Genomic DNA, 24749 nt, shown 5'->3' with positions numbered 1-24749 from the left:
TTCATGACAAGAATTGATTTCAAATAGGTCAGCATTATTATTTCAGCTAAGCTGGCACCATGCCCAGTCACGTGCTCAGCGACGGAAGAGACTCTTTGCTCCGGTGCTTTGCCCTGTCAGGCTGCAGTCACTGGAGCAGGCGTGAGGCTGAGGGCTGTGCATCCATTTAGTGGGGGTCTCCCCCATTCAAGACTGTCAACTTTCAAAACTCCAGTGGCATCAAGGCCTTAAAAAAAGTGCAACTCAAAACAGGAACACGATGTTTTTAGTGACAATGGTACGAGAATATGGTTATTTGTGGATCTGGCATCAGTAGCAGACAGAGAAATATTAATAGCTGTTTTGGAAATGGCCACAGGCAGAAGTAAGTAGAGACTGTCCGCAAAGGGCGAGCTCAGAGATCTCTGACATATAACTCCTGTCCCTCCTTCCTTTTTTCAGACTTACATGCCTTTCAGTGAGTGTGGATAAAACTGGCTAAGAAGGAAACTCCAGCTGTTAAAAATAAATTTAAAAAACATTAAAAATCCAGAGGGATGTCATTTCCCAGAAATAATCAATAAAAATGTTTCAGGACTTCACTCTTAATTGTGGCCACCCTGTTCCTAGACCTATAGCTGTGGTTGGGTCAACATTGCCATTGTTGCCCTTGTTTCAGGGCACATAATGACTCTGTAAATATTTGCTGCAGGCTGCAGCCCAGCACACAGAGGGGCAAGGGGAATAAAGGGAGCATTTGTCCTCGGCAGGAGACCAGTGAGTCAATACTGTTCCTATTCCTATTTGCTATTTATCTAGCTTTGGATTTAAACTCATTCAACCAAGATTTTATATAGTAATAAAACAAATCTAAGGAAAATGTATATTTTTAGGATTAAGTTAATGAATGAACTAAAGAATGACTCTTAATTAAAACCCTCTCCCAAGGGGGAGAAGAATTATAAGGATAAACTAGGCAAATTACTTTAACATTTCTAGATAAGTTTTAGATATGTAATAAAACTGAATGATCACCTTACCAAGAGAAAGGAAAAAAATAAAACCCAATAATCTCACCATCTCTTTCTTGGGATGTTTTCAAAAAAACCCAATGAGGATGGGAGGAGTAGAAGCTAGAGAAGCAAGGCTGTTATTGATCTCTCTTTGGCCCTGCTCCAAGTTCACGGCGTTTCATTTTTTCTCTTCCTAACAGTGGTGGTGGTGGCGGCAGCAACCACGTATTGCACATCTGTTTTGTACTAGGTCCTGCAGTGAGGTCGGTATGTGAACTACCTCATTTACTCTATCAGCTGTGACCACTAGGCTTGCACATAAAAATATTTCCAGACAATGCTCCAAGTACAATATAATCATTATTTTTTCATTAGTTAGAAAGTATCATTAGCAACCTGATTTTATATTAATATAAAATTAGTTTCTACAGCTAATTTCTCTGCAGAGATCCATCCCGACCCCAAACTTGCACAGTGGACTGGGGTGGATAGGAGTGACGTCCTATAAAGCAGAAGTACAGAACAGGAATGGAAAATACCCAACAACCTAGAGTAACAGGGAGCCCTAGCTCAGGGTGAAGACAGACTACGATAAGAAGATAATTTCAGGGGTTGGAAAGACAGAAGGGAAAAGATGACTAAGTATTAAAAATACTTTTCATTTGCACAAAAGGCCCTTCCCCCACTGTGCTCCAGGGCTTTCCCATCTTTCGATGCTCAGCTCAAGTTTTATTTCCTTCCACATCCTTCTTTACTCTAGCTCTCAGAGACCCTTCTCTCCTCTCAGCCCTTGTGATTCTTTTTCTAAAGCAAATAAATCAATACGTAGTTATGCATCGTTTAACTGTTTTCTATTTTGTTTTCTAATACATTTGTCTTATCTCACCTGCCAAGTTCCTAAGAGCTGAATCCTACGAGCTGTGAGCTGTTGTGTCCGGGTTAAACTCCCACGTGCCGGACACGGTGCTCAGGAGAAGGAAAGCTTCTGACAAACTCCATTCCAACAGTTCTCTGTTTGGGTTTCTTACGTATTAAAATACTTCTTAGAATACTAATCTGTAATTAGGGCAGAACTTTTGGAAAGAAAAACATTTGTGTTCTAAAATGGACCAAAAAGGTAAAATCCTTCTGGTTATCATCAATCTAAGCCACTGCTAAAATAAAATTTTCCAGAGGAGCCAAAATTTTATGTTAAAAATTTTTATGCAAAATAAAGAATTAGGACAACAGATATGAGTATAGGTTTTGGTTTGCTTTTTTATAGAGTGTAATTTAAGAAAATAATTGTTTCCTGGATTTTTTAATGTAATCTAAATGTTGTACAGATTTACAAACACACACTGTAAAAACATTTAATGAAAAATTGGCATGTTTTAAAAAAAACCTGGGGTAATATATATATGTGCCCTTTCCCTAACTGCTACATATTCCAAAACCTAATACTTAGAGACTCTAAAATAAATATGCCAATTAAAAAGCGCATTTTTAAAAAAAGTGCACAGTGTCTTCATCATCCCATTGTAAACCAAATTTAAATTGTGCACACAGGTAAAGCATTGCAAAATCAATGCAGAATAAAGGTATTATTTCCATATGACTGCCAGAGTGGAAACCTGCATCAAATTAAAGAGTACCTGCATCTGCAATGACAGAAGTGAATGCTGTGAAAACTATGTACAATAGACATATTGTACCAGCACATTTCACCTGCTTCAGCTATTGGCTATAAAAATCAAACTACCTCTACATATGCAAAGCTGGGAATGCCAATTATCTGTGAGGAGAAAAAGTCATTGTTATCTATACTGGTTCTCTTTAATATCTATATGTTCATTTGCATATATGGGCCAGTCCTAACCACATAGATGCTTTTCAACAATCAAATTGTGATGAAAATGTTTGTTGTTTTTTTCTTCATCATGGAGCCTAAAAAGCATGTGTTCATGGATGTTAACCGAAGTTATTGTGGTAATGTTTCACAATATAGGTAAGTCATTATGTTGTACACCCTAAAATTGCATAGTACTGTATGTCAGTTACATTTCAATGAAATTGAAAGAAAAAATATAAAAGAAAGTGTATGTTCAATTCACTTACTTGTAAGATACAAGTACAACAATTTGAGGGGGAAAGACAATGTCGATTAATTCAACAAATGATTAAATGTAAATACTGTTAAATATTTTTAGTTTTAAGAGCACTCCTTGAAGTATAATTGTTTCTGTACACTGAAGCCAGCATCACTTCCACTTCATGAAAGCAGTCTGAAGTTGTTTTACCCTTGCATCCCAAAAGATCTGTTTGGACTAAATTAAATGCATCTTAAATTGTTCTGACAGTTGGAAATCTGGCTACATAATATAGTTTAACTACTGATGTATTATGTGGCTTTTTTGGATGGCATTTTTCTTTTATTAATTTCTCATTAATAAGGGAGAGCTTAATGAAGCTTATAATTTTGAAAGTTTAATCAATCCATTCAGATATGTATCTTTTTGGCAAGTTTAAAATGTTTAATCCTCCTTAAGGTTAGACAGATACTACAGAATAAACTGCTGTGCAAAGAGAAAAAATGATTTTCAAAATGTCACACAAAGATGCTATCTTTAGTATTTAAAAATCTATTTTAGAAGAATTAGAAAGCTATAAGAAATTCAAATGATCTTTATAGTAAGTTATTTTATAATAAATTAATTTTACCATCTTTTATTTCTCTTGTTATAATAAAAACAAATTTGTTTTTAAAGACCAGAACAAACATACTACACATGTGAAGAAAAATATTTCTTTGCAATAGCATTTTTATGAGAACTTATCTATATTGAATAAACCAGGCCAGATACAATTTAGACACCCCAGTTCCTACTAGATCTCAACAGTTAAGCCCCAGAAGGTCTGGTTTCATTAATGAAACAGTTTCAAAATTAAGATGACTAGTATCACACTATTTTACAGGCTGATTCCCATGCTTGAGTACTCCCGACATATACACACAGTTATTGTACAGAAATAAAGTGATACACAGCCTACACGAAAAGTTATACTCCATCTAAGGTTTTAACAGAATTGGTGTGTTCTCCTTTCTAATTAACCACAAAGTGACAATGAACTTAAAGTGCTGTTCCAGCTAAGCCTTTTCAAAATAGATAAAATGAAGGAAATAATTCAGTGAAACAAAAGTGCTTTGAATAACACATTGAAATAAAATGGGATACCTCCCCCCAAACAAAACAGAGTTAAAGGAAAAAAGACATTAAGACAACAAGTTCAATTTTAGTGAGGAGATAAGCTATACACTATATTTTAAACTTACCACAAGAGCAAAGAACACCATAAAGAAAAATGATAAACTACTTGTGTAGCCAAGAAAGCCTGTAAAATAACAGTAAAATAAAAAGCAATTTATAAGGAAAATGATCCCAACGTACAGCTAAAGCTATACATCGTAGGCATGTTTTCTATTACAGCGCTTGGTATCTGGGGCTTAGGGCTGAGAGTAACAACATTCCAACTATCTGTCACAGGTCATTTATGTAGCTCTGTACGGCAGAATCGGGACTGGCTCACCACTAATGGTATGCTGTAAGGAAAGGCTGCTCTTTAATGTTCTGCTGTAAAGGTTTTATTTTAGTGGGGCAGACAAAATACTACTGCAAACCAATAGGTTAACTAGACAGGGCTGAAGGCTGAACAACCTAAAGCAAGTCCAAGTTCAAAATTATGAACCACCACTACCTTTCTGCTAAAAATGTGGTACTATAAACTTTCAAAGCCCCTTAATATTACTTTCTTTTAAACAAATAATGTTCTCTTTTACAAAGACTTACCTATTTTAGGGAGAAGGGCAAGAGGGAACACAATGACAACACAAATGATTATCAGCAATGTTTTTCCATCAAGATACCAAGACCTATTAGGAAGAAAATAGTTCCGTTTCAGGTACAGGACTCCGGTGCTTGTGTTCACACACACACACAATTACGAAAAGCCTAATTCCTTTTGTTAAAATATTTTCTTGTGGAATTCCAATATTCTTAATGAACTTACATTTGAGAAAGGTATGAAAGCAATGAGATGCCATTTTTCAACTACAAATTAGCAAATAATTAAAAGATAATCATCAGTGTTGCCAAAGAGTGACGAAGTGAACAAAACTGGTGAAAGGAAAAACTATGTACATTACCTTTTGGAAAAGCAAGTTGACGATAGATTGTGAGAGCCTACAAACATGCAACATGTATAAAAGACTATTGAAAATAAGAAAACAAGAACAAAAATTTTCATAAAAAGATTTTTTGAAAAGATTAAAAATAATAAATATTAAAAACAAACATCTAAAACCATGACATCTTAAAAATAAATTCTAGAACTATGGGACAATCATAAAAGACCATCTCGCCCTGGCTGGCGTAGCTCAGTGGATTGAGCGTGGGCTGTGAACCAAAGTGTTGCAGGTTTGATTCCCAGTCAGGGTACATGCCTGGGTTGCAGGCCATGACCCTCAGCAACTGCACATTGATGTTTCTCTCTCTCTCTCTTTCTCACTCCCTTCCCTCTCTAAAAATAAATAAATAAAATCTTTAAAAAAAAAAAGACCATCTCATAGGTATAATAATATAATGGATATTCAGTAAACGGCATGAGTATATAGGTGGCATGACAGTTTTGAGGAAAAATACATGTTCATTAAAAATTGAAAGGAATTGCAATAAACTGATAGCCATTATCTCTGGGTGGTAGAATAATAGGTAATTTTTCTTTATAGCTTTCTATATTTTTCAAATAGAAAAGGGCATGAATTACCAGAAAAAATATTAAAATTTTCATATAAAGGCACTAGAATGTTGAATTAGAAAAAGTAGGTTTAAAGTGTGGTGGTATAAGATTTCCTTCTTTTTTATGGCCAAGTAGTATTCCATTGTGTAAATATACCACAACTTTTTATCCTTTCATCGACTGATGGACACTTGGCCATGATAAACAATGCTTCAATGAACATAGGGGTGCATATATTCTTTCCAATTAGTGTTTCTGGTTTCTTTGGATATATTCCCAGAAGTGGAACCACTGGGTCATATGCTTTGTGACAGCATGTATAGACCTGGAGGGCATTATGCTAAGTGAAATAAGCCAGTCAAACAAAGACACATACCATATGACTTCACTCATATGTGGAATCTAATGAACAAAATAAATTAACAAACAAAACAGAAACAGACTCATAGATACAGAAAACAGACTGACAGCTCTTAGAGGGGAGTGGGGTTGCGGGGCTGCGTGGAAAATATGAAGGGATTAAGCAAAAGAAAAAAACTCATAGACACAGTCAATAAAATGGTAAACTCCCTTTCCCAGAGGGGAAGGGAGGTGGGGGAGGTAGAAGAGGGAAAGGGGGATAAGTGGTGATGGAAGGAGACTTGACTTGGGGCGGTGAGCACACAGTACAATGTACAGATGATGTATTATGGAATTGTACACCTGAAACCTATATAATTTTATTAACCAATGTCACCCCAATAAATTCAATAAAAAGGAAAACAAAACAAAATGTGTAATGGTGTACTGGATTATTTCAAAAAAACTGGATACACATTTTTAAAAAATCAGAAGGATATACTTAAAATACAAAAAGTAGATATTTCTATGTGGTAGCAATGTGAACAATTTTATTTTCTCTTATATAATTTTAATTTTTCAATATAAAATACCTGTGGAGACATTTTTAAAAATTAGAGTTAATTTCCGAAGACTTGAGTATGTAAAGGACAAACACTTCACGAAAGAAGTACACCTGGTAAATACACGGCGCGGAAAAATTCAACCTCTGATGCAACTAAAGAAATAAAGAGTGAGGCTTTTGGAATGAAATGAGTAAAATTATTTTAAACATAATATTTGAGGATGTAGCATAATTGGTCCTTTACATGTTGCCAAGTGACCTTATCAATCTACTACTATCTTCTGGAAGAACATTGATAATACGCAGCAAGAGCAATGAAAATGTGGTAATCTACTCTAAAAAGTAATCTAAAATCTAAATAGTTCTATGTGCGTGAAGCTGTGAACACAACATTGTTATAATGTTAAGAAGCTGGGGCAAATCCTCCATATCCAACAACAGAGAGTATCAGTAACAGCATACTCAATGGAATCTCATGCAGCTTTAAAAAAATACAATTTAGTAAAATGAAAAATGCTCTTAACAGAAATACAAAATATATGATTATTAATTATGGTTTTAAAAAGCTCTTTGAGAAAAGTCAAAGGAAATTAAAAGATAACAGTGATTCGGTTGAGAGATGGTGTTATATATAATTTTTGTTTCTTTTCTAAATTTTCTATTAAAAAGCTGTCATTTTTACACTGAAACGTATACATATATACACATACACAACAATAACAAAGTAAAATTCATTCATGCTAATATGGGACCTGGGAGCATCAGGGACAATAGGGATTACTTTTTCAAGTAATTTGGCAGATGTTCTCAGAATTCCCTGTTGGTGATAATTTGTTCTCTTTCTCTACGAGGGAACCAAAGTGTCCCACTGCTGTGTCATATTAAAAAAGTGGATAAATTCCTGGAAACATACAACACACCAACACTGAATCCTAAAGAAATGAAACATATTAACAGACCAATAATAAGTAAGGTTGTTGAATCAGTAATCAAAAATCTCCCAAAAAAGAATAGCCCACGATCAGACAGCTTTGCTAGTGAATTCTACCAAACATTTAAAGAACTAACATGACTCCTTTTTAAATTCTTCCAAAAAATTGAGGAGGGGAGACAACTTCCAAACTCATTTTACAAAGCCTGCATACCCTAATACCAAGCCAGATAAGGACACTACAAAAAGAGAAAATTACAGACCAATATTCCTGATGAGTATAGAGGCACGATTCTCAACCAAATATTAGCACACCAGATTCAACAGCTCATTAGAAGGATCAAAGAAGGTGATCAAGTGGGATTTATCCCTGGGATGGAAGAGATGTTCAACATATACAAATCTGTAAGTGTGATGTAGCACATTAATAGAATGAAAGATTAAAATCTTATGATCATCTCAATAGATGCAGAAAAAGCAGCATTTGAGAAAACACAATATCTTTTCATGATAAAACCCCTCGACGAGCTGGGCATAGAAGAAACATTCCTCAACACAATAAAGACCGCACACAACAAACCCACAGCTCACATCACGCTCAATAGTAAGAGGTCAAAAGCTTTTTTCCTAAGATCAGGAACAAGACAAAAGGTGCCTGAAGACCTAGCTAGAGCAATCAGGCAGGATAAAGAAATAAAAGGCACCTGTGTTGGAAAGAAAAAAGTAAATAAATCTGTTTTTATTTGCAGATCCGATCATCTTATACATAAAAGAACCTAAAGACTCAACCCCCCCAACTATTAGAACTAATCAACAAATTGAGTAAAGTTGCAGGATACAAAATCAACACACAGAAATCAGTTGTGTTTCTATACATTAACAATGAAGTATCACAAAAATAAAGAAAACAATCCCATTCTCAACAGCATCAAAAAATACACACCCCACCCCCCCCACCCCCCCACCCCCGTATACAGTCAACTACTATTTGACAAGAAAGCCAAGAATATTCAATGGGGAAAGAAGTCTCTTCAATAAATGGTGCTGGGAAAATTGGGTAACCATACACAGGAAAATAAAATTGTACCCCTATCTTATACCACCCAAAATGGATCAATGACTTAAATATAAGGCCCGAAACCATAAAAGTTCTAGAAGCAAGCATGGGGACAAGGTGTTTGATGTGGCTCTTGCCAATGATTTTTTGGACATGACACCAAAAACATAAGCAACAAAAGAGAAAGTCAGTAAGTGAGACTGCATCAAACTAAAAACCTTCTGATAGTAAAAGAATCAACAAAACAAAGAGGCAATCTGTAGAATGTGAGAGAATACCTGCAAACCACACACAGTGGTACCTCGGTGCTCATCATTAATTCCTTCTGTTGAGTGGTGAGCAAGCAATGACCGGTGAAGCATTTTCTCTTGCGGCGTGGAGTTGTGACTCATACAAGTTCTAGCAAGTGCAAAGAGCGGTGAGCAAGCTCGGAGTGATACAACACTTTTTCTAGTCAAAATGCAACAAGTACCAGGTTTAACGAGTTCTGAAGCTGACAAGTACCAAGGTATGACCATATCTGATAAAGGGTTAATACCCAAAATATATAAAGAACCCATACCACTCAGTAACAAATTTTTTTTAAAAATCTGATTAAAAATGGGCAGAGAAAATGAATAAACATTTTTCCAAAGAAGACATACAATGGCCAATGGGTATATGAAAATATGCTCAACATCACAAATCATCACAGAAATGCAAATCAAAACCACAATGAAATAACACTTCATACCTGTTAGAAAGGGAATCATCAAAAAGACAAGAGATAAGTGTCGGAAAGAATGTGGGGAAAAGAAACCCTGTGCACTCTTGGTGGGAATGTGAGTTGGTTCAACCGCTATGGAAAACAGTATGGAGAGTCCTCAAAAAACTAAGAAGTGAACCACCATATGACCCTGCAATCCCACTTCGGGACAGACAGCCAAAGGAAATGAAAACAGGCTGCCAGAGATGTCTGCGCCCACACGTGCACTGCAGCATTAGTCAGAATGGCCAAGATATGGAAACAACCTACATGTCTCTCAATAAATGAATCGGTAAAGAAGATGTGGTATATATAATAAAACAGTATTCAGCCAGGAAAAAGAAGAAAATCCTATCATTTATGACAACATGGGTGGACCTTGGCATTATACTAAGTGAGATAAGACAGAAAAAGACAAATACTGTATGTATATCACTTACATGTGGAATCTAAAACATCCTAACTCATAGAAACAGAAAATAATGGTGGTTATGAGAGCCTAGGGGGTTAGGGGAACCGAGGACATGTGGGTCAAAGGGCACAAACTTGCAGTTAGAGGGTGAATAAGCTCTGAGGATCTAATGCACAACACTGTGATTATAGTAAGCAGTACTGCATTACATGCTTGAAATTTGCTAGGAGACTCTGTAATGGTCTCACTACAAAAAAAGAATGATAAATATGTGACAGAATGGCAGTGTTAGATAACACCACTGTGGTAATCATACTGCAATATAGAAGTATGCGAAGTATAACATTATGTACTTTAAATTTACACAACATTATATGCCAATTATATCTCAATTAAGAAAGAATCGCCCTGGCTGGTGTGGCCCAATAGATTGAGTGCTGGCCTGTGAACCGAAGCATTGCAGGTTCAGTTCCCAGTCAGGGCACATGCCTGAGTTGCAGGCCAGGTCCCCAGTAGTGGGTACACAAGAGGCAACCACTCACTGATGTTTCTCTCCCTCTCTTTCTTCCTCACTTCCCCTCTCTCTAAAAAGTAAATAACTAAATAAACAAACAAACAAATAATCAATCTTAAAAAAAAATGAATGAACAAAAGAAATAAGGAAAGAAAGAAAATAAGAAAAGGTTTTCCTTTGCATGATTTCAACCCCTGGCTATTTACATGGACTTTATGATTAACTCACTGTGTCTTTTTACATCCTGGTTTATGAGAAAGCCCTCTCTAATGCACCTTTAGTGGGCACTACTGGGTGCTGACGACTTCCTCTTTAACAGAATAGAAGGAAAAACTGCAGAAATAGCACCAAGATCACAGCCTTCCCTTCTCCAACCTAGTTCATGTCTTTAGAAAATGCATGTGCCGGAAACTAAAACCTATGTACAACTCTTCCTAGGTCTAATGGACTTGAAGCTGTGCTCTCCGCATTTTCACACGCCCCTCAATTCCTGGTATGCAGGAGGTCCTCAGAGAGTACACATATTAACAATACAAAATGATACTCAGCATGTTCATCTTTTAGACACTCTTAAATAGGTATGTATCAGAATGGGAACTTCAAAACATCCCTCACTGAGGAACATCTGGCAACTAAACTTCTTGAGCTGGCGAAAAGCCCAGGGCTCTGCCTGAGATCTCCTTCCTCTGGGCTTCAATATCAGGCCTGACAGGTGCAGTGCCAGGAGGAAAGGGGCCCAGAGCAGCCCCCGAGCAGGTCCCATCTGTCAGTCCTGCTGCCCCTGCTGCCCTGAAGGTAGAGCTGTGAAGGGAGCATGCTAATCCACAGGACCCAAAACTCTTTCCTCTTGCGTAAGAAGAAAGGAACACTTCGAAACCCTGAACTTTATAACTTATACTAATATATTATACTTTATAATGTTATACTATTACAAATCATAATTTCACTCATGTTCATAGAAGCCACATGACTGCCCAGAGCACTGAACTGTGGGTCTGAAGATAACTTTTCTTCCCCCCAGCAGTAACTCAGAATCTCAGAGCCATGGCCTATTAGAGCTAGAAGAGACCTCACATATCACCTGGCTCAACACCTTCCTTTCATGTCAGCAGAGTCAGCAAAATGATGATAATGATCTTAGTGATAGAAGTCATGGCACCCTGGCTGGTGTGGCTCAGTGGACTGAGTGCCGGCCTGCGAACCAAAGCGTCACAGGTTTGACGTCCAGTCTAGGGCAGACCTGTGTTGCAGGCCAGGTTCCCAGTAGGGAGCAAGCGAGAGGTTACCACACATTGACGTTTCTCTCCCTCTCCTTCTTTCTCCCTTCCCCTCTCTAAAAATAAATAAATAAAATCTAAAAAGAAGAAGTAATGGAAATATTCTCTACTCTTGAATAGTCACTTTGAGATGATGGTGTTTTCTGGGTATTGCCTCATTTCTTCTCAAGATTGTGTTTTTTTTTTGACTTTCCTCTTTACTAAACTGACTTTAAATTCCTAACACAGAAAATACTTTATTCAAAATATAATGCCTCTATCCTCACTTGGCTACTGGTTATTACTAATCACTCTGTATCCTTATTAAGTTATATTAATACTGCCAATGACACAGGCGTTACATTAATGCACAGTAAAGTTCGTTTACATTTCACACACATGTCACAGTCAACTGAATTGAGTCTGGCAATGTGCATTTCCAAAGAAAAGGTGTGATTAAGCTTATGAAATAGAAACCAGGACAAAGAAATCTCAAAAGCACATATTAAATAAATGTACTTCATAAATCAAGATTTTAGAAGAATACACTAATCTTTTTTTTTTTCCCTAAGAGAGGAGAGAAAAGAATTATCTAACAGAATCCTGTTTTCCTGCTGGGATATAACCATACATTCTCTTCAAGCTAATAGAATTAGAGTAAAAAGTTTTATACTTCCTAGAAAACTTGTTTGATCTGCGGATTTAATCCTATATGATAAAAATGTTCCAAGTATAAAATATAGAGTATAAATCCTAAGCTGTATTTCAAATGCTTTGGCATGCTGACATTATTTTTCCATATTTTAATGAAAACCAGATTTATTTATAAGTTGCTTTAATTTCATTCTCGAATGGAATGGAACAAGAGTATCATATGTTCTGAATTAGGATCTTACATCCCATATCAATTTTGTAACTCAGATGCAAGACAACTTAATTGTGTCAATCATACTCCCCTGACAAGATCATTAAATGTTAACAGAGAGCTTCCAAACTTTAACAGCTGTAGATTTTCAGAATATAAGTTATTCTATGAAAAAATAGAGGTGTCTCATAAAAGTTTGGTATTAAGTATTATAGCTTCTGACATCTAATAGTAATATTTGAAATTAGAACATCACGAACATAGAGTTTCCTTTTAATAACATCTTTGTAAAGGTTTATGTTTCACAAAGGTACATCAAGTCTCACAGATAGCCCAGAAAATAAGCACACCTAAAGATCTGAACTGCAAGTCATGGTGAATCAAACTCTAAAATAAAAGCTTGCAATACCATGCTGATCTCATAGAAGACGCTACTATGTGACTCTACTCAGAAATAAACTGCCCTCGGTAGTTGAGTAAATTACCATAACATTTATTCTTAATTATTTTACAGCACTAAGTTTTAATGACTAATTATTTATCTGCATTCTAACCAGTATAATTCATCACTTACTAATTTTTTCAAAACTCTGAAATCCAAAATAAGCAAATATCTATCAGATTTTAAACAACGGGCTGTTAAAAATGTGCAATTTTAAAACATCATAACAGAGGCAATGCAAATTGGCCACAGTATTTTGAAGCATATAATTTTAAAAATCCATGTGTGACAAGTAAAAACAATAATTTTCCGCTAATATAAGTGAGATGGCAGCTAATTTTTATTTTTATAAATAAGGCAGAGAAAAATGTAAACGGCGATTGATTTAAAATGAAGTTATGGAAAAAGCATCACTTTTAGAGAATGAAGACCTAAGTTTTTTTTTATTGCATTTTTTCTATTATCATTAATCCCTGATACCCTCTTCCAGCTGCAGCCATCCTCTTCTCCCCGCAACTGCCACACTGTTGTCCGTGTCTGTGATTCCTTTTTCTTTTTTTCTGGATCCCTGCACCCCCTCAACTCCCCAGAGCTGTCAGCCTGCTCTCCATCTATGAGTCTGTTTCTATTTGCTTATTAGTTCAGTTTGTTCACTAGATTCCATATATGAGTGAAATCATATGGTATTTGACTCTGTCTGACTGGCTTATTTCACTTAGCATCATGTTCACCAGGTCCTTCCATGGTATTGCAAAAGGTAAAATCCTCTTCCTTTTTATGGTCAAGTACAATTTCATAGAATAAATGTACCATAGTTGTTTCATCCATTCATCTACTGATGAAGACTTGGGCTGCCTCCAATTCTTGGCAATTGTAAATAACGCTGCAATGAACATACGGGTGCTTCTATTCTTTTGAATTAGTGTTTCAGGCTCCTCTTTCCATAAAAACATGTAACAATAAAAAAACTGTAAACAGAAGTGACCAACAGAAATGATCAACTATTAGGATTAACATAGTTTATACAAAGCATTCAAATGTGACTCTGATCTCCCTGGCAAGCAGAATAAGAAATAATCATCTTTAATATAGTTATTAGATTTTCTTTTTATTTTTATTGAAGTATAATTGGCATACAACATTATGGAATTTCTTAATTCTATACATTTACACTATGCTATTGGCTGACAAAAACATGTGTACATATAATATTTTATTTGATCATCCCAAGAACTTCGTTAAGAAGGAAATACTGGTAACATTACAGGAGGTGAAGAAACTTAAGGCTCAAAATTAAGTTCTATGGTGAAAAGAAGTTCAATTAATTTCTTGAGGTTACTGAATATGAAATAGGTAGGACATATACCTCCTCACCCTCATTAAAATTCTTTATTTTACCTCATATTGCCAGGAGTTCTTAGCCCTGAATTATAAAAGACATTTATCACACAGATCTTTCTGAATAATACAAGTTGTCTGCAGTATTTTTACTTCAAGTGCAAAAGTAGTTTTCACATAGCTACTTCTTTTTTAAATTTTATTATTGATTTGAGAGAGAGAGAGATCAGTTTGTTGTTCCATTTATTCATGCATTCATTGGTTGATTCTCAAGTACGCCCTGACTGGGGATTGAACCCACAACCTTGGTGTATTGGGATAACACTCTAACCAACTGAGCTATCTGGCCAGGGACAAACTATTTCTTATGGGAGTTATTTATCAAAATAAGAGCATAAAAATTAAAAGTAACTAGATAAAGTGGTAGATAAAACAAGGTACCTGTGAGCATCAAATGTGATAATGAATGTGGAAGACTTGTGAACTATCAAGTATGATATAAAGGCACAATAACTTCTAATAATAAAAAATCATTAAGAACTTCTGCCTACCTTGTTTTAACCACATTTTCTTGATGGCTCTTAGTTAGACCTAAAGCATACTATACTTTTTCATTAACCAATGTCATCCCAACAAATTTAATTAAAAATAAAGTATACTGTATGTTCCATATAAATATGTATTTGCAGTTATCTAAGTAGAATTCTTTCATGAAAGTTGTAAGAGTTAAAAACAAAATTTTGAAAACTTGCTCTTTAATCCTAAACAAGTTCAAATATTGGAGCAAAACAACCATATAGTTAAATCTAAAAGAATGACAGGTTTCTTTGTTGTTGTAACTTAGAAACTATGTGAAACAACTGATGACAAAAGAACTTATTCTGTCTTTTCAAGTGTATTTTTCTCAAAATTTCTTGTTATATGTAGTGAAAGGAAAAGTATAATTTGTTTTTCCCCATAAAAAGGGATGAGTCAATAGTCTTTAGAACACAGTGTTTTTAAAACAAGGAGGAACAGGGTATAATGTGATTTAGTGTTGTTTATAATATTGTTAAAAAACAGAAATTGAAACAATTAAGTCCCTGAAAATATTTTTTCAAATCATGCTTTATCACTGGAATCCCACATGGGCATGACTGGAACTTTTATTGGCAAGATTTATCTTTATCACTATGGCTGAAAGTGACGGCCGTGCCACCCAGCCCACCCTTTGCTCACCTTCACTGTCAGTGCTGTGGTATTCTTCCCCCCACCCCAGTCCTGCATGTCCCCAGAGACTTCTCTTTACTCTTCTCCAAGCACTGGCTCATCTTGGTCCTGCCCTGTCAAACCGCCGCAGGCTGCATGGGTGAAACCTGGTGTTTGGGCGGGTTCAGTGCACAGTGCTTTGCACACGATGGGTCATCGGTAGACATCTGCTGAGCGTCTTTTCTCCATTACTTCTCTGCCCTTGACTCATACGTAAGTGTCTTGAGGGCAGGGGCTCTGCTTGTTTTACTTCCCACTAGACTGATAAATATTTATTGAATCAATAAATAAATGGATACAATGTGAAGTATTTTTCTTACCCACTATAGTCTCCAGGCAAAAATTCTGAAATAGCAGTAGGAAGCTCTGTTTTAATAATTAAAAGATAAGATGACATAGCTGCAAAAAGAATAAAAAGAATTCCTGTTATAATTCTGTAATGTTTAACCATTTAAAGAATAGTTTATCCAGAAACACAGATGACAACATGTGGAAAATTAACTTATACTTCACTGTCCTCAACCACACACACACACACACACACACACACACACACACGGAATGGGTATAAATAACTCTGCAGAGAAGAATAATGGTAAGTTCATTGAGCATCCTTTGTTTACATTTCAAGTCCAAGGCAAATCATTTTGGTAAGAGAAAGGGTCTTCATTACAGAAATTTTGGTTGAAGTTTTGCAGCACCTCTTATATGTTATGTCATTTCTGTCCAAGGCATTAGAGGTTAGTTTAGCAACAACTGATGTAGAAACAGAAGTATAATAAATACAGCTAATAATCTCAATAACTTGTTCTTTCTTACTAGAGAGAGACCTCCCTCAGAAGTCTTGCTTCCTCTCCTGCCCTTTCTCAGCTTCCCCCAACACACACACACACCACAAACATGTTATGATAAAAGAGAAACAAAACATATAATGAGCTACATTTTAAATTGTCTTCTAAAACAGATGACAAAAAATTTGATGGAAACTATTAAACATATTAAAAAGACAAAACTTAAAACTTGTATTCTACTTTATTAACAGAGCTCATCTGCACTATGTAATCGAAACCTGAAGCTAGCCTTGTTTCTCACATTTTATCTGACAGGATTGAAGAAAAACAACTAGCTTTTATAGTATTTTAATAATGATCTAATTTCTGATATAACTATAAAAAAAAACAAACCTAAAAACCAAATCCCATAAACCTTCCAGGATATACTAGGAAATGTTTATGGCTACAGAGTACAGAATTCATTTATCTGTAAATACTTGAGTTTAAGCTTAAATGCTTATGTATATAGAAACCCAGATGATTTGGAGTCAGAACTTCAGTTTAACAGGGTAATAATTAACCTCTTCCCCCAGAGATTAAGTATATACTGAAAAAGAGCCAACAAGAGTATGTCCATGAAGAATTAAGAGTGTACTCTGTGTGCACGTTAATTTTATTACTTTTATATATTTCAGGAAACACTTCACTTTCTCCTTGGACCTACAAAAACTAAGAACACAAGTGAATGCCAAGTCTGAATGGCAGAAATCTGGGGGAACATTGACCAAAAGGTTCAAATAGTTTAAGATGAAGAATGTGTATTTCTCAATCAACATCTTTAAAAGTAGCTGAACTTCTGCACAAATATTACAGTGCTGTGGGACCACTTGACCCTGGAGTAAAAGGGATATATCCTAGTTTGTATATAAATTTATATGAAGATAAATAATACTTACACACACAAACATATACACTCAATGTTTTAGTAAAATAACATGTACCTATGGCAAAGTAAAATTTAGACAGTTAAGAATCACTTCTGTGTAGTGAGAATGGACATACATACACATTTTCCAGTTATGACTCTGTCTTTTCCCCAGCAGTACAGCTGCTGAAGTACAGCTTTTCCATCAGCAGGATAGTGCATTTCTCCAAAATCTCTTTTACTTATGGGATATTACAATTGATTGTATGGGAAAAGGTTTTCCATATTGTTCATTGCTCATTAGGAAAAATGCTATCAATTTGGTACAGAAGGAAGGTTTGATTTCCTCCACTCAAGGATCTGAAGTCTGCTTATAATACTTTATCTATACCAAAGAATCATCCACATATGGTGTGATGCTGAAAATCATGATCTGAATTTTCTGAAACTGGCCTAGAGCTACTTAAATATATCTTGCCAGGAAAAAAATAAAAGGACAAAAATACCTTGAAAACAAGGAACGCAGACTTCCTACACAATGTAACTTATTATCGGCCCATCAGTCTTTCTCGCTTGGATAAATCCAACACTACATGCATTTCTAAAGTTTCAGACATTCATCTCTTTCAGTAATTTTCTATTATTTCTTTTAGATCTTTAGCTGTAAAAAGCTTCAATGAATATGAGATCATATTTCTTTCTAATATACAATCTGTCATTCTTCCCAGAATTTCTATCAGCCCCTGGCTAATCATTTGATCACTTTATCCTCAGCTGTATCCCCAACTCTTTGGTTTTCAAGTGGGTGTCCTATTTCATTAGATTCCAGTTTGAAGAATTATGTATATTTCAAGAAATGTGAACTCACCAAACAAATGTTTCCCTCTCAAAAAAAGATCTCAACATACAAGATATAAATATAATAAAACAGGCAAAATACTGCTTCTTTCTTAGAGAATGCTGGTGCTTGTTTTAAGAGCTACGGACCCACAAAACTCATGACGGGGGAAAAAACCCCACTGACTAAGCAAATAAAACAAAGAAAGACACTATCCTTTTCACTGTCCAATTTATTTTTTCTGAACCACAAGTAAGCCTTCATGCAAGGACTAGCACCTTAACCTATTATATATAATACAGAAGAGAAACAAAAATATACATTAAGTCAGGAAATATATCTTAATTAGATTCACATGAAAACAACAATCAGCTCAATAAAATAAATTGGAAAAGTTTTAAAGATATAACAGAAATAAGAAAGCTCATAATTCTATTGTTTTTAACCAAAGGGTCACTAGATCAAATAGCTCTGCCTGTCACACCTCTTGACTCATGTCTTCTGCTAATGGCATACGGAAGTGTTTAAAGGCATCTTAGAGGCAGGTCATGCAGCAAAAATTTGGAAATGATTTTTGCTGACATCAATACATAGCACCGACTCTTGACATAAGAGACACCATGTTGCACTCTTCAGTTCCAGCTGTAACAGGCTCATCCATAAGAGCCACGGCTGTAGTGAAGTGGTTCTGGCCTCCAGACCACCAAAGCCAGAATGTGTGCCAGAAGACATACCTTGATGACAGGTATTCAACCATCATGAACCATTTAGTTTCACCACATTAACTAAACAGATACTCTTTTCTCCATTTTAAACATAACTAATAGAACTTATTTAATGGAAACTGTCCTGAAAAGAACATTTAAAAATTCTATCAACTTAATCAAAACACAAAAGTTGAAAGTATTCCTTAAAAACCATGTGGGAAAGTATTAAGAAATGGCTAAAATAGGGTAAATTTTGATTAGGCAGCAGCGAGCAGTAAGGTGAGTGAATGGCAGCTAATCACAAAGAGAAACAGGAGCTGGCAGCACAGGGGCCGAGGGGCGAGCTGTCAGAAATGGAGGAAAGAGGAAGAGGGCTTTCTTTGCAGGACAAGAATGAGAACAGCAAACATTTCTGGTTTTGGAGTGCCTAGTATATGCTTGGCAGCATTTGAAATGATTGGTAAGTTATTTCCTCATTCAACCTTCACCACAAACTTGTGAGGTAGATGTCACTTATTTCACAGATGAACAAATGGGGACACAAAGGGGTAACTTGCCCCGGCTAGCGATGGTGGAAAGAGCCAGTCTGGCTTGAGAAATCTGCACTATTACCCATTATGCTGTGGGGAAGTGCAGGAAGAACTCCACCACAGCGGGGGGGGGGGGGGGGGGGGGGGGGGACAGTTTATCAAAAGTACCACTCCCTAAGATTATCCCTTTTTTCTTTTTCATCAGCATTAAACAGTCAATTTCTTCTGAATGCTGAGTTTAACATTTGGGTGCAAATAAATTAAAGAGTTTATACGACACAGAAGCTTTAAAACCATTTATAGTGTTCATTTCACTGTGAAATGTATTTTTAGCATAATTCGTCTCATTTTTGTGAGTGGGTTTGGTGAAATGATTATTCCGAGACTCCTCAGACAAGCTGAGCAGTTTCAGGACAGAACTCTTCCTGCAGGACACTATGGCTTGGACTCCCTGGCTCTGAGTCACCGTACCAACCACCACTACTGTAGTCCAGAAAGGAAAGTTTCCCACTCTCACAATGGGAGGTCCTAACACTACACTGAAATAGAAGAAAATTTAAAACAAAACCAATCCCTTTTCCCACAAGCCCTGTATCTTACAGACTAATTTTCAAATAAATAAATAAATATCACATGCATATACACAAAGCCTCAATTGGAGTTTGGGCCTAAGAAATCATTAGTTTACAAAGATAATTATCCTTTTTTGTTAAACACTTAAAGTATACATATGGAGATAAGATTACATACAGCTATTTTTAAAACAGAATTAGGTTTTCAACACTTGGATGAAGTTCAGAAGCTTCTTAAAGGACTAGTCAGCCAGCCCTAAACAGATGTACAATATTACGTGAGGGAATAATAACTTTGCCTTTCCATCTAAGAGAGGTTCAGTTTTACTTCCAGCATTTTTTTAGTGATGGACAGTAATTAGTTTATTATATTCAACGTGTCTTATTAACCTGGTGTTCCTACTAAATGTTCAAAATACCACTGACAGGTTACCCCTACTCAAAACAGCACATGAACACAATCTCTTTTTTTAAGTATATTTTATTGATTATGCTACTACAGTTGTCCCATTTTCTCCTCCTCTTTATCTCCCTCAGTCTCTTTTTTAAAAAGAAAAACTTTTTAAACCCTATAAACAATGTCATTTCCCTAATTTATGCACAAATGAAAGTAAAAATGTATGGAGGGACTTCCCTCTCCATAACCCTGAAAATATATGTATATATCTTTGTTTCATCATGATCAAGATCTTAAGTTTGAATAAAAAGTGACCAGAGTATTTACTATTCTGAAATTCCTATAAATAAAATTACTAAGAAATGCATTATTTTCTAAACCTTTTTAAAGTGACATGTTATCAGTAAATTTTGCCACAGGAAGTACTTGTGAAAAAGATGACTTCCAAATTTCCTCTCTCTCCCCCAAAGCAGTGCGTCCTCGAGTTTCTGGACAACACTGTTCCGGCTCCACGCAGCTGCAGTTGGACTACAGATGAGCTCACCAGCAGATGGCATTGTAACAGCGCACCCAACCCTGGCTTCCCAGGAGACCATACTAACTAGTACAGCTAAAAGACTTCACTAGCTTACCAAAAGAAAAAGAAAAAAGAAAAAGACCAAGTAATTTCAAAATTATCTAATATTAAATCATAAATTCGAAATAGTCCTTGACTGAAGATGATCTTATTTCTACCTGTTTATGAATGAGATTTTGTAAATATTCTGTTTGAATACATAAAAGGGCTGCTGAGTTCCTCTTAAAACTTTTATTCCCAAACTGAGGTATATATACATTGAGGCTTCCAGACTAGAAGAACTGGGTCAGTCTAGCTACTTCAGGAGGCTTCAGGAAGACTACTCATGTTTGGGGTTTTCCCTCTACAATATGTAGCAGTAACTCAGCCTCTCATCTCCGTTACAGGTTTGGGGCTTTAGAGAACTAAAGAAAGAACATGCTACCCATAGCAGCCCTTCATGTTTTTAAGCACAAAATAAGAATTTAACATACTCCTAGGAGTCACTTACCTTTCCACATTTTGAGTTGGGAACGATATGGACCAGAAATAATATCAATTAAGTCCACTTTTATCAAGTATGTGTGACAGTTCACGGTTAATAGGACTTTCTCTAGCTTGACTACAGATGAATTTGGGTTTACTGTTTGATTTCCAGGGATACTTTAGCCTACTGGGTGGTCTATCTCAGGAGTTCAAATGAACTGAAACCACATAACTACTTACCTTGGTTTTTAAGAAAAGAATTTCATAAAGCAGCACAGACGAAGTATGTAAAAACTACCTATACTTATTTGCTGTTATAGTTCTTAATCCTTTTACTAGCAGTACCTTAAATTCAAACTCTAAGAGTTCTCTTGCCTGTAACGGCATTAAATATTAAAACTTCCAGATGCCTCTTTTCTGACCTTGTGTCCGGGTAGCAGTGACCCTGAGCGAACGCCACTCTGCTCCTGAGGAAACGGGCAGCGGTGGGGGGCGATCTCTGGCTCCCGCCCGTTTCAGGCCCTAGTTCATTAGTGTTGGGAAAAGATCAGAAACTGCTTCTCAGTAGCATTGAGTATTATTCTACTATATGGCTCTCCATTTTCCAAAGGCAAAGGTTCTCACAGCCTTAAAATAAAAGCACTACATTTAGTGAGTCACATCTTTTTTTCTATCATAAAGTTTAGAGATTATTCAAAGACAGATTTTTTTCCAATCAACTTGTTCGAGCGCACATTGGTGCCCAGTAACAAATACTTGGTGCCTGGTTGATCTTCAGGAAATGAGACTTTCTGGGACATTCTGAAAGTAGATTCTTCCTTAAAGAAACTATAGGTTCACCTGTACTCATACATTCTGCGGTCGTCTCTCCCCAGTTAACTCTCTTTTCCTCCTAAATGAGTACCACACCAGGTTGCTGGCTTCTCCTTCTTTCCCTCCACCCCTTGTTCCTTCCTTAAAATATTTTTTTTTCAAATCCTAATATGAGGATGTATTCACTGATTTTAGAGAGAGGGGAGAGAGGGAGGGGGAGAGAGAGAGAGGAACATTGATATGAGAGAGAAACATCGATTGGTTGCCTCCCATACACACCTGGCCAAGAATCGAACCTACAACCCAGGCATGTACCCTGATCGGAAGTTGAATCCATTGCCCTTTGGTGTACAGGACAACACTCCAATCATCTGAGCCACCTGGCCTGGGCTCTTCATTATTTCCTTTCTTCCTATAATAAACATTACTTACTAAATGCCTAGTATGTGCTGGATACTAAGGACCTAAGTGAATGAGCAAGTTACTTAGATTTATGGAGTATGGAGATATAGGGGAAAAACTGGGTCTTCACTGAAAGATCCATGTAACAATTATTGATCAAGAGCAATTCATGATATTTTGCTGGTAAAGGCCTCTCTGCAACTTTTTTCCCATAGATTCATCAGGGGCATAGACTCCCAAGAAAACTGAGAAATCTTTAAATGCTACAAAAAATAGAAAAGTCAGGAAGGATTAATCTAAAATTAATTACCCAACCTGAAAACAGTTGATTTCAAAATACCTTATTTTCTATTTTACATAAGATCTAATTTTCACCAGTACTTTCAACCTTATAATTTTTATATAATTCTAAACTACAAATCATTCTGTGGACTTTCCAGTTCCTTTCTATCATTTTTATATAATAGTATATAAAATTGTCTCTTTGAGGCAAAATCTTAGGCTTTTAAACAGAACTTTTCTAACTGTGTCGTTCACTCAACAAATATTATTTATTGAATTCCTCTACCAGAAACTGGGTCAAGTCATGAAAACACATAATTCCTGTCCCCAAGGAGTTTTTAAAATCCTCGACATTTAATCTTTTCACACAGTTAGTATATTATAGCAGAGAGAATAAAGGGTTTAGAGGTAGAGTGAGATTTGAGTCCTGCCTTGCTTAAGGGGTAAAGGTAAGCAAGTTACTTATTCCCTCTGAGCACTGAGCTCTCGCTCTGTAAAATGAGGATAATATCATCTACCTTGAAGAGTTGTTGTAGGTACAACCAAAGTGACTACTGGAATGCTTGACCTAGATAGAATACATTATATTATTTTTTGGTTCTAAACAATCAAGGGTCGAATGTAACTTTAGGACTGTATAAATGTAACTACTCCTTAACTAGGGGCAAGGAGCTCTATATCTGGCCATTTGAAGGCAACTGCAAGGCTGATGTGGCCCCCGGTGAAAATGAGTTCAACACCCATTTTTGAGCATAGTTGCTAATTTATTAAAGATACCTACAGCCCTTGCTGGTGTGGCTCAGTGGATTGAGCACAGGATTGCAAACCAAAGGGCTGTTAGTTTGATTCCCAATCAGGGCACATGCCTGGGTTGTGGGCCAGGTCCCCAGTTGGAGGTGTGCCAGGGGCAACCACACATTGATGTTTCTCTCCCTCTTTTGCTCTCTTCCTCCCCCTCTCTCTAAAAATAAAGAAATAAACTATTTTTAAAAAGATACTACAAAAACACATTCCTATAATAGAAATATTTTAATGCTCTGAAACAATTAATATGCCTCCCAAAGTACCAAGTTAGAATTTGAATTTTGGAATAAGAAGGAATCTTATGGTCCCTGCCTCCCACCCTACCCCAACAATTTAACACAGAGGAGACTGCGGCCAAGAAAGTAAGGGAGCAATTTTCCCAAGACCCATGGGAACCCAATGCCAGAGACTGGAGTAGAGAGAATTCAAGGTATCTGGCTTCCAAAGCAGTGTTCTGTTCACAAGAGTAAGTTTCCAGTTCTTTTGAAACAAGGGAATGATTTACATATACCTGGCCAGGACAAAAAGCTCTGAAATATGATTCTGTTATTATGTAGTGGACTGTCAATAAACAAACTTATAACCAATGTAAAGAAAATTATGGGAACATTCTTCTAAAAACTAAGTATTACCTGCTTTTCTCAGTTTGAGGGGCATTAAAAATTGCTGTAACTGCTTCGAAGTCACTTTTTTTTAAAAAAAGGTTCAAAACCAAGCAAGAAAATCAACAAAGTTAGAGTTGGGAGAACCAATGATTTATCTGCCACGTAAGGCAGGAATCCTTTCTAGAACATTCTGACATTTGACCAACCAGCTCTGTTTGAATGTCTTCAGGGACAAGGAGCATTTTCAAAGGAGGTAGGTCAGCACCGCTATTATACAGCTCAGCCACAAAGGTATTCTAAATGAACCCAAGCTGGCCTCGCTGCGGGCCCAGGCCCGCCCAGAGTGTGGAGCCAGCTCCGGCCTCTGAAACAATACTGAACTAGAAGTGTGTGTGTGGGTGTGGGTGTATGGGGGTGTGTGTTGTATTTCATGTTCAGCTTTTCATATATTTAAAACTAGCAATTAGTCTAGCAGTCCCCTTTTCTCTCCTTGATAGATGATATAACTAGAACACTTAAAAGTACTTGGAGATATCTCATACAAATCATATACAGGTCCATTCAGTTCAACAGAGGTTT

The 24749-nt window shown here is 36.3% G+C and overlaps 1 protein-coding gene across 6 annotated transcripts in view; it reads right to left on the bottom strand.

Annotated features, from left to right (window-relative positions):
• The window catches only part of SLC38A6 (solute carrier family 38 member 6), a 64094-nt gene that overhangs the window by 13221 nt on the left and 26124 nt on the right, over positions 1 to 24749 (bottom strand). For 5 of the 6 annotated variants that reach the window (XM_036010745.1, XM_036010722.1, XM_036010726.1 and 2 more), the window contains 3 exons: positions 15801 to 15879; positions 4820 to 4902; positions 4306 to 4364 (listed from right to left, as the gene is read on the bottom strand). In XM_036010745.1, the coding sequence (XP_035866638.1) occupies positions 4306 to 4364; positions 4820 to 4902; positions 15801 to 15879 (221 nt within the window). The remainder of the gene's footprint in view (positions 1 to 4305; positions 4365 to 4819; positions 4903 to 15800; positions 15880 to 24749) is intronic. The other variant, XM_036010739.1, reaches the window with a different exon arrangement.

The sequence above is a fragment of the Phyllostomus discolor genome, chromosome 1 (genome assembly GCF_004126475.2).
Source record: "Phyllostomus discolor isolate MPI-MPIP mPhyDis1 chromosome 1, mPhyDis1.pri.v3, whole genome shotgun sequence".
Lineage (NCBI taxonomy): Eukaryota > Metazoa > Chordata > Mammalia > Chiroptera > Phyllostomidae > Phyllostomus > Phyllostomus discolor.
The sequence above is the reverse complement of the archived record's forward strand: the minus strand, read 5'-3'. Positions and strand labels throughout refer to the sequence as shown.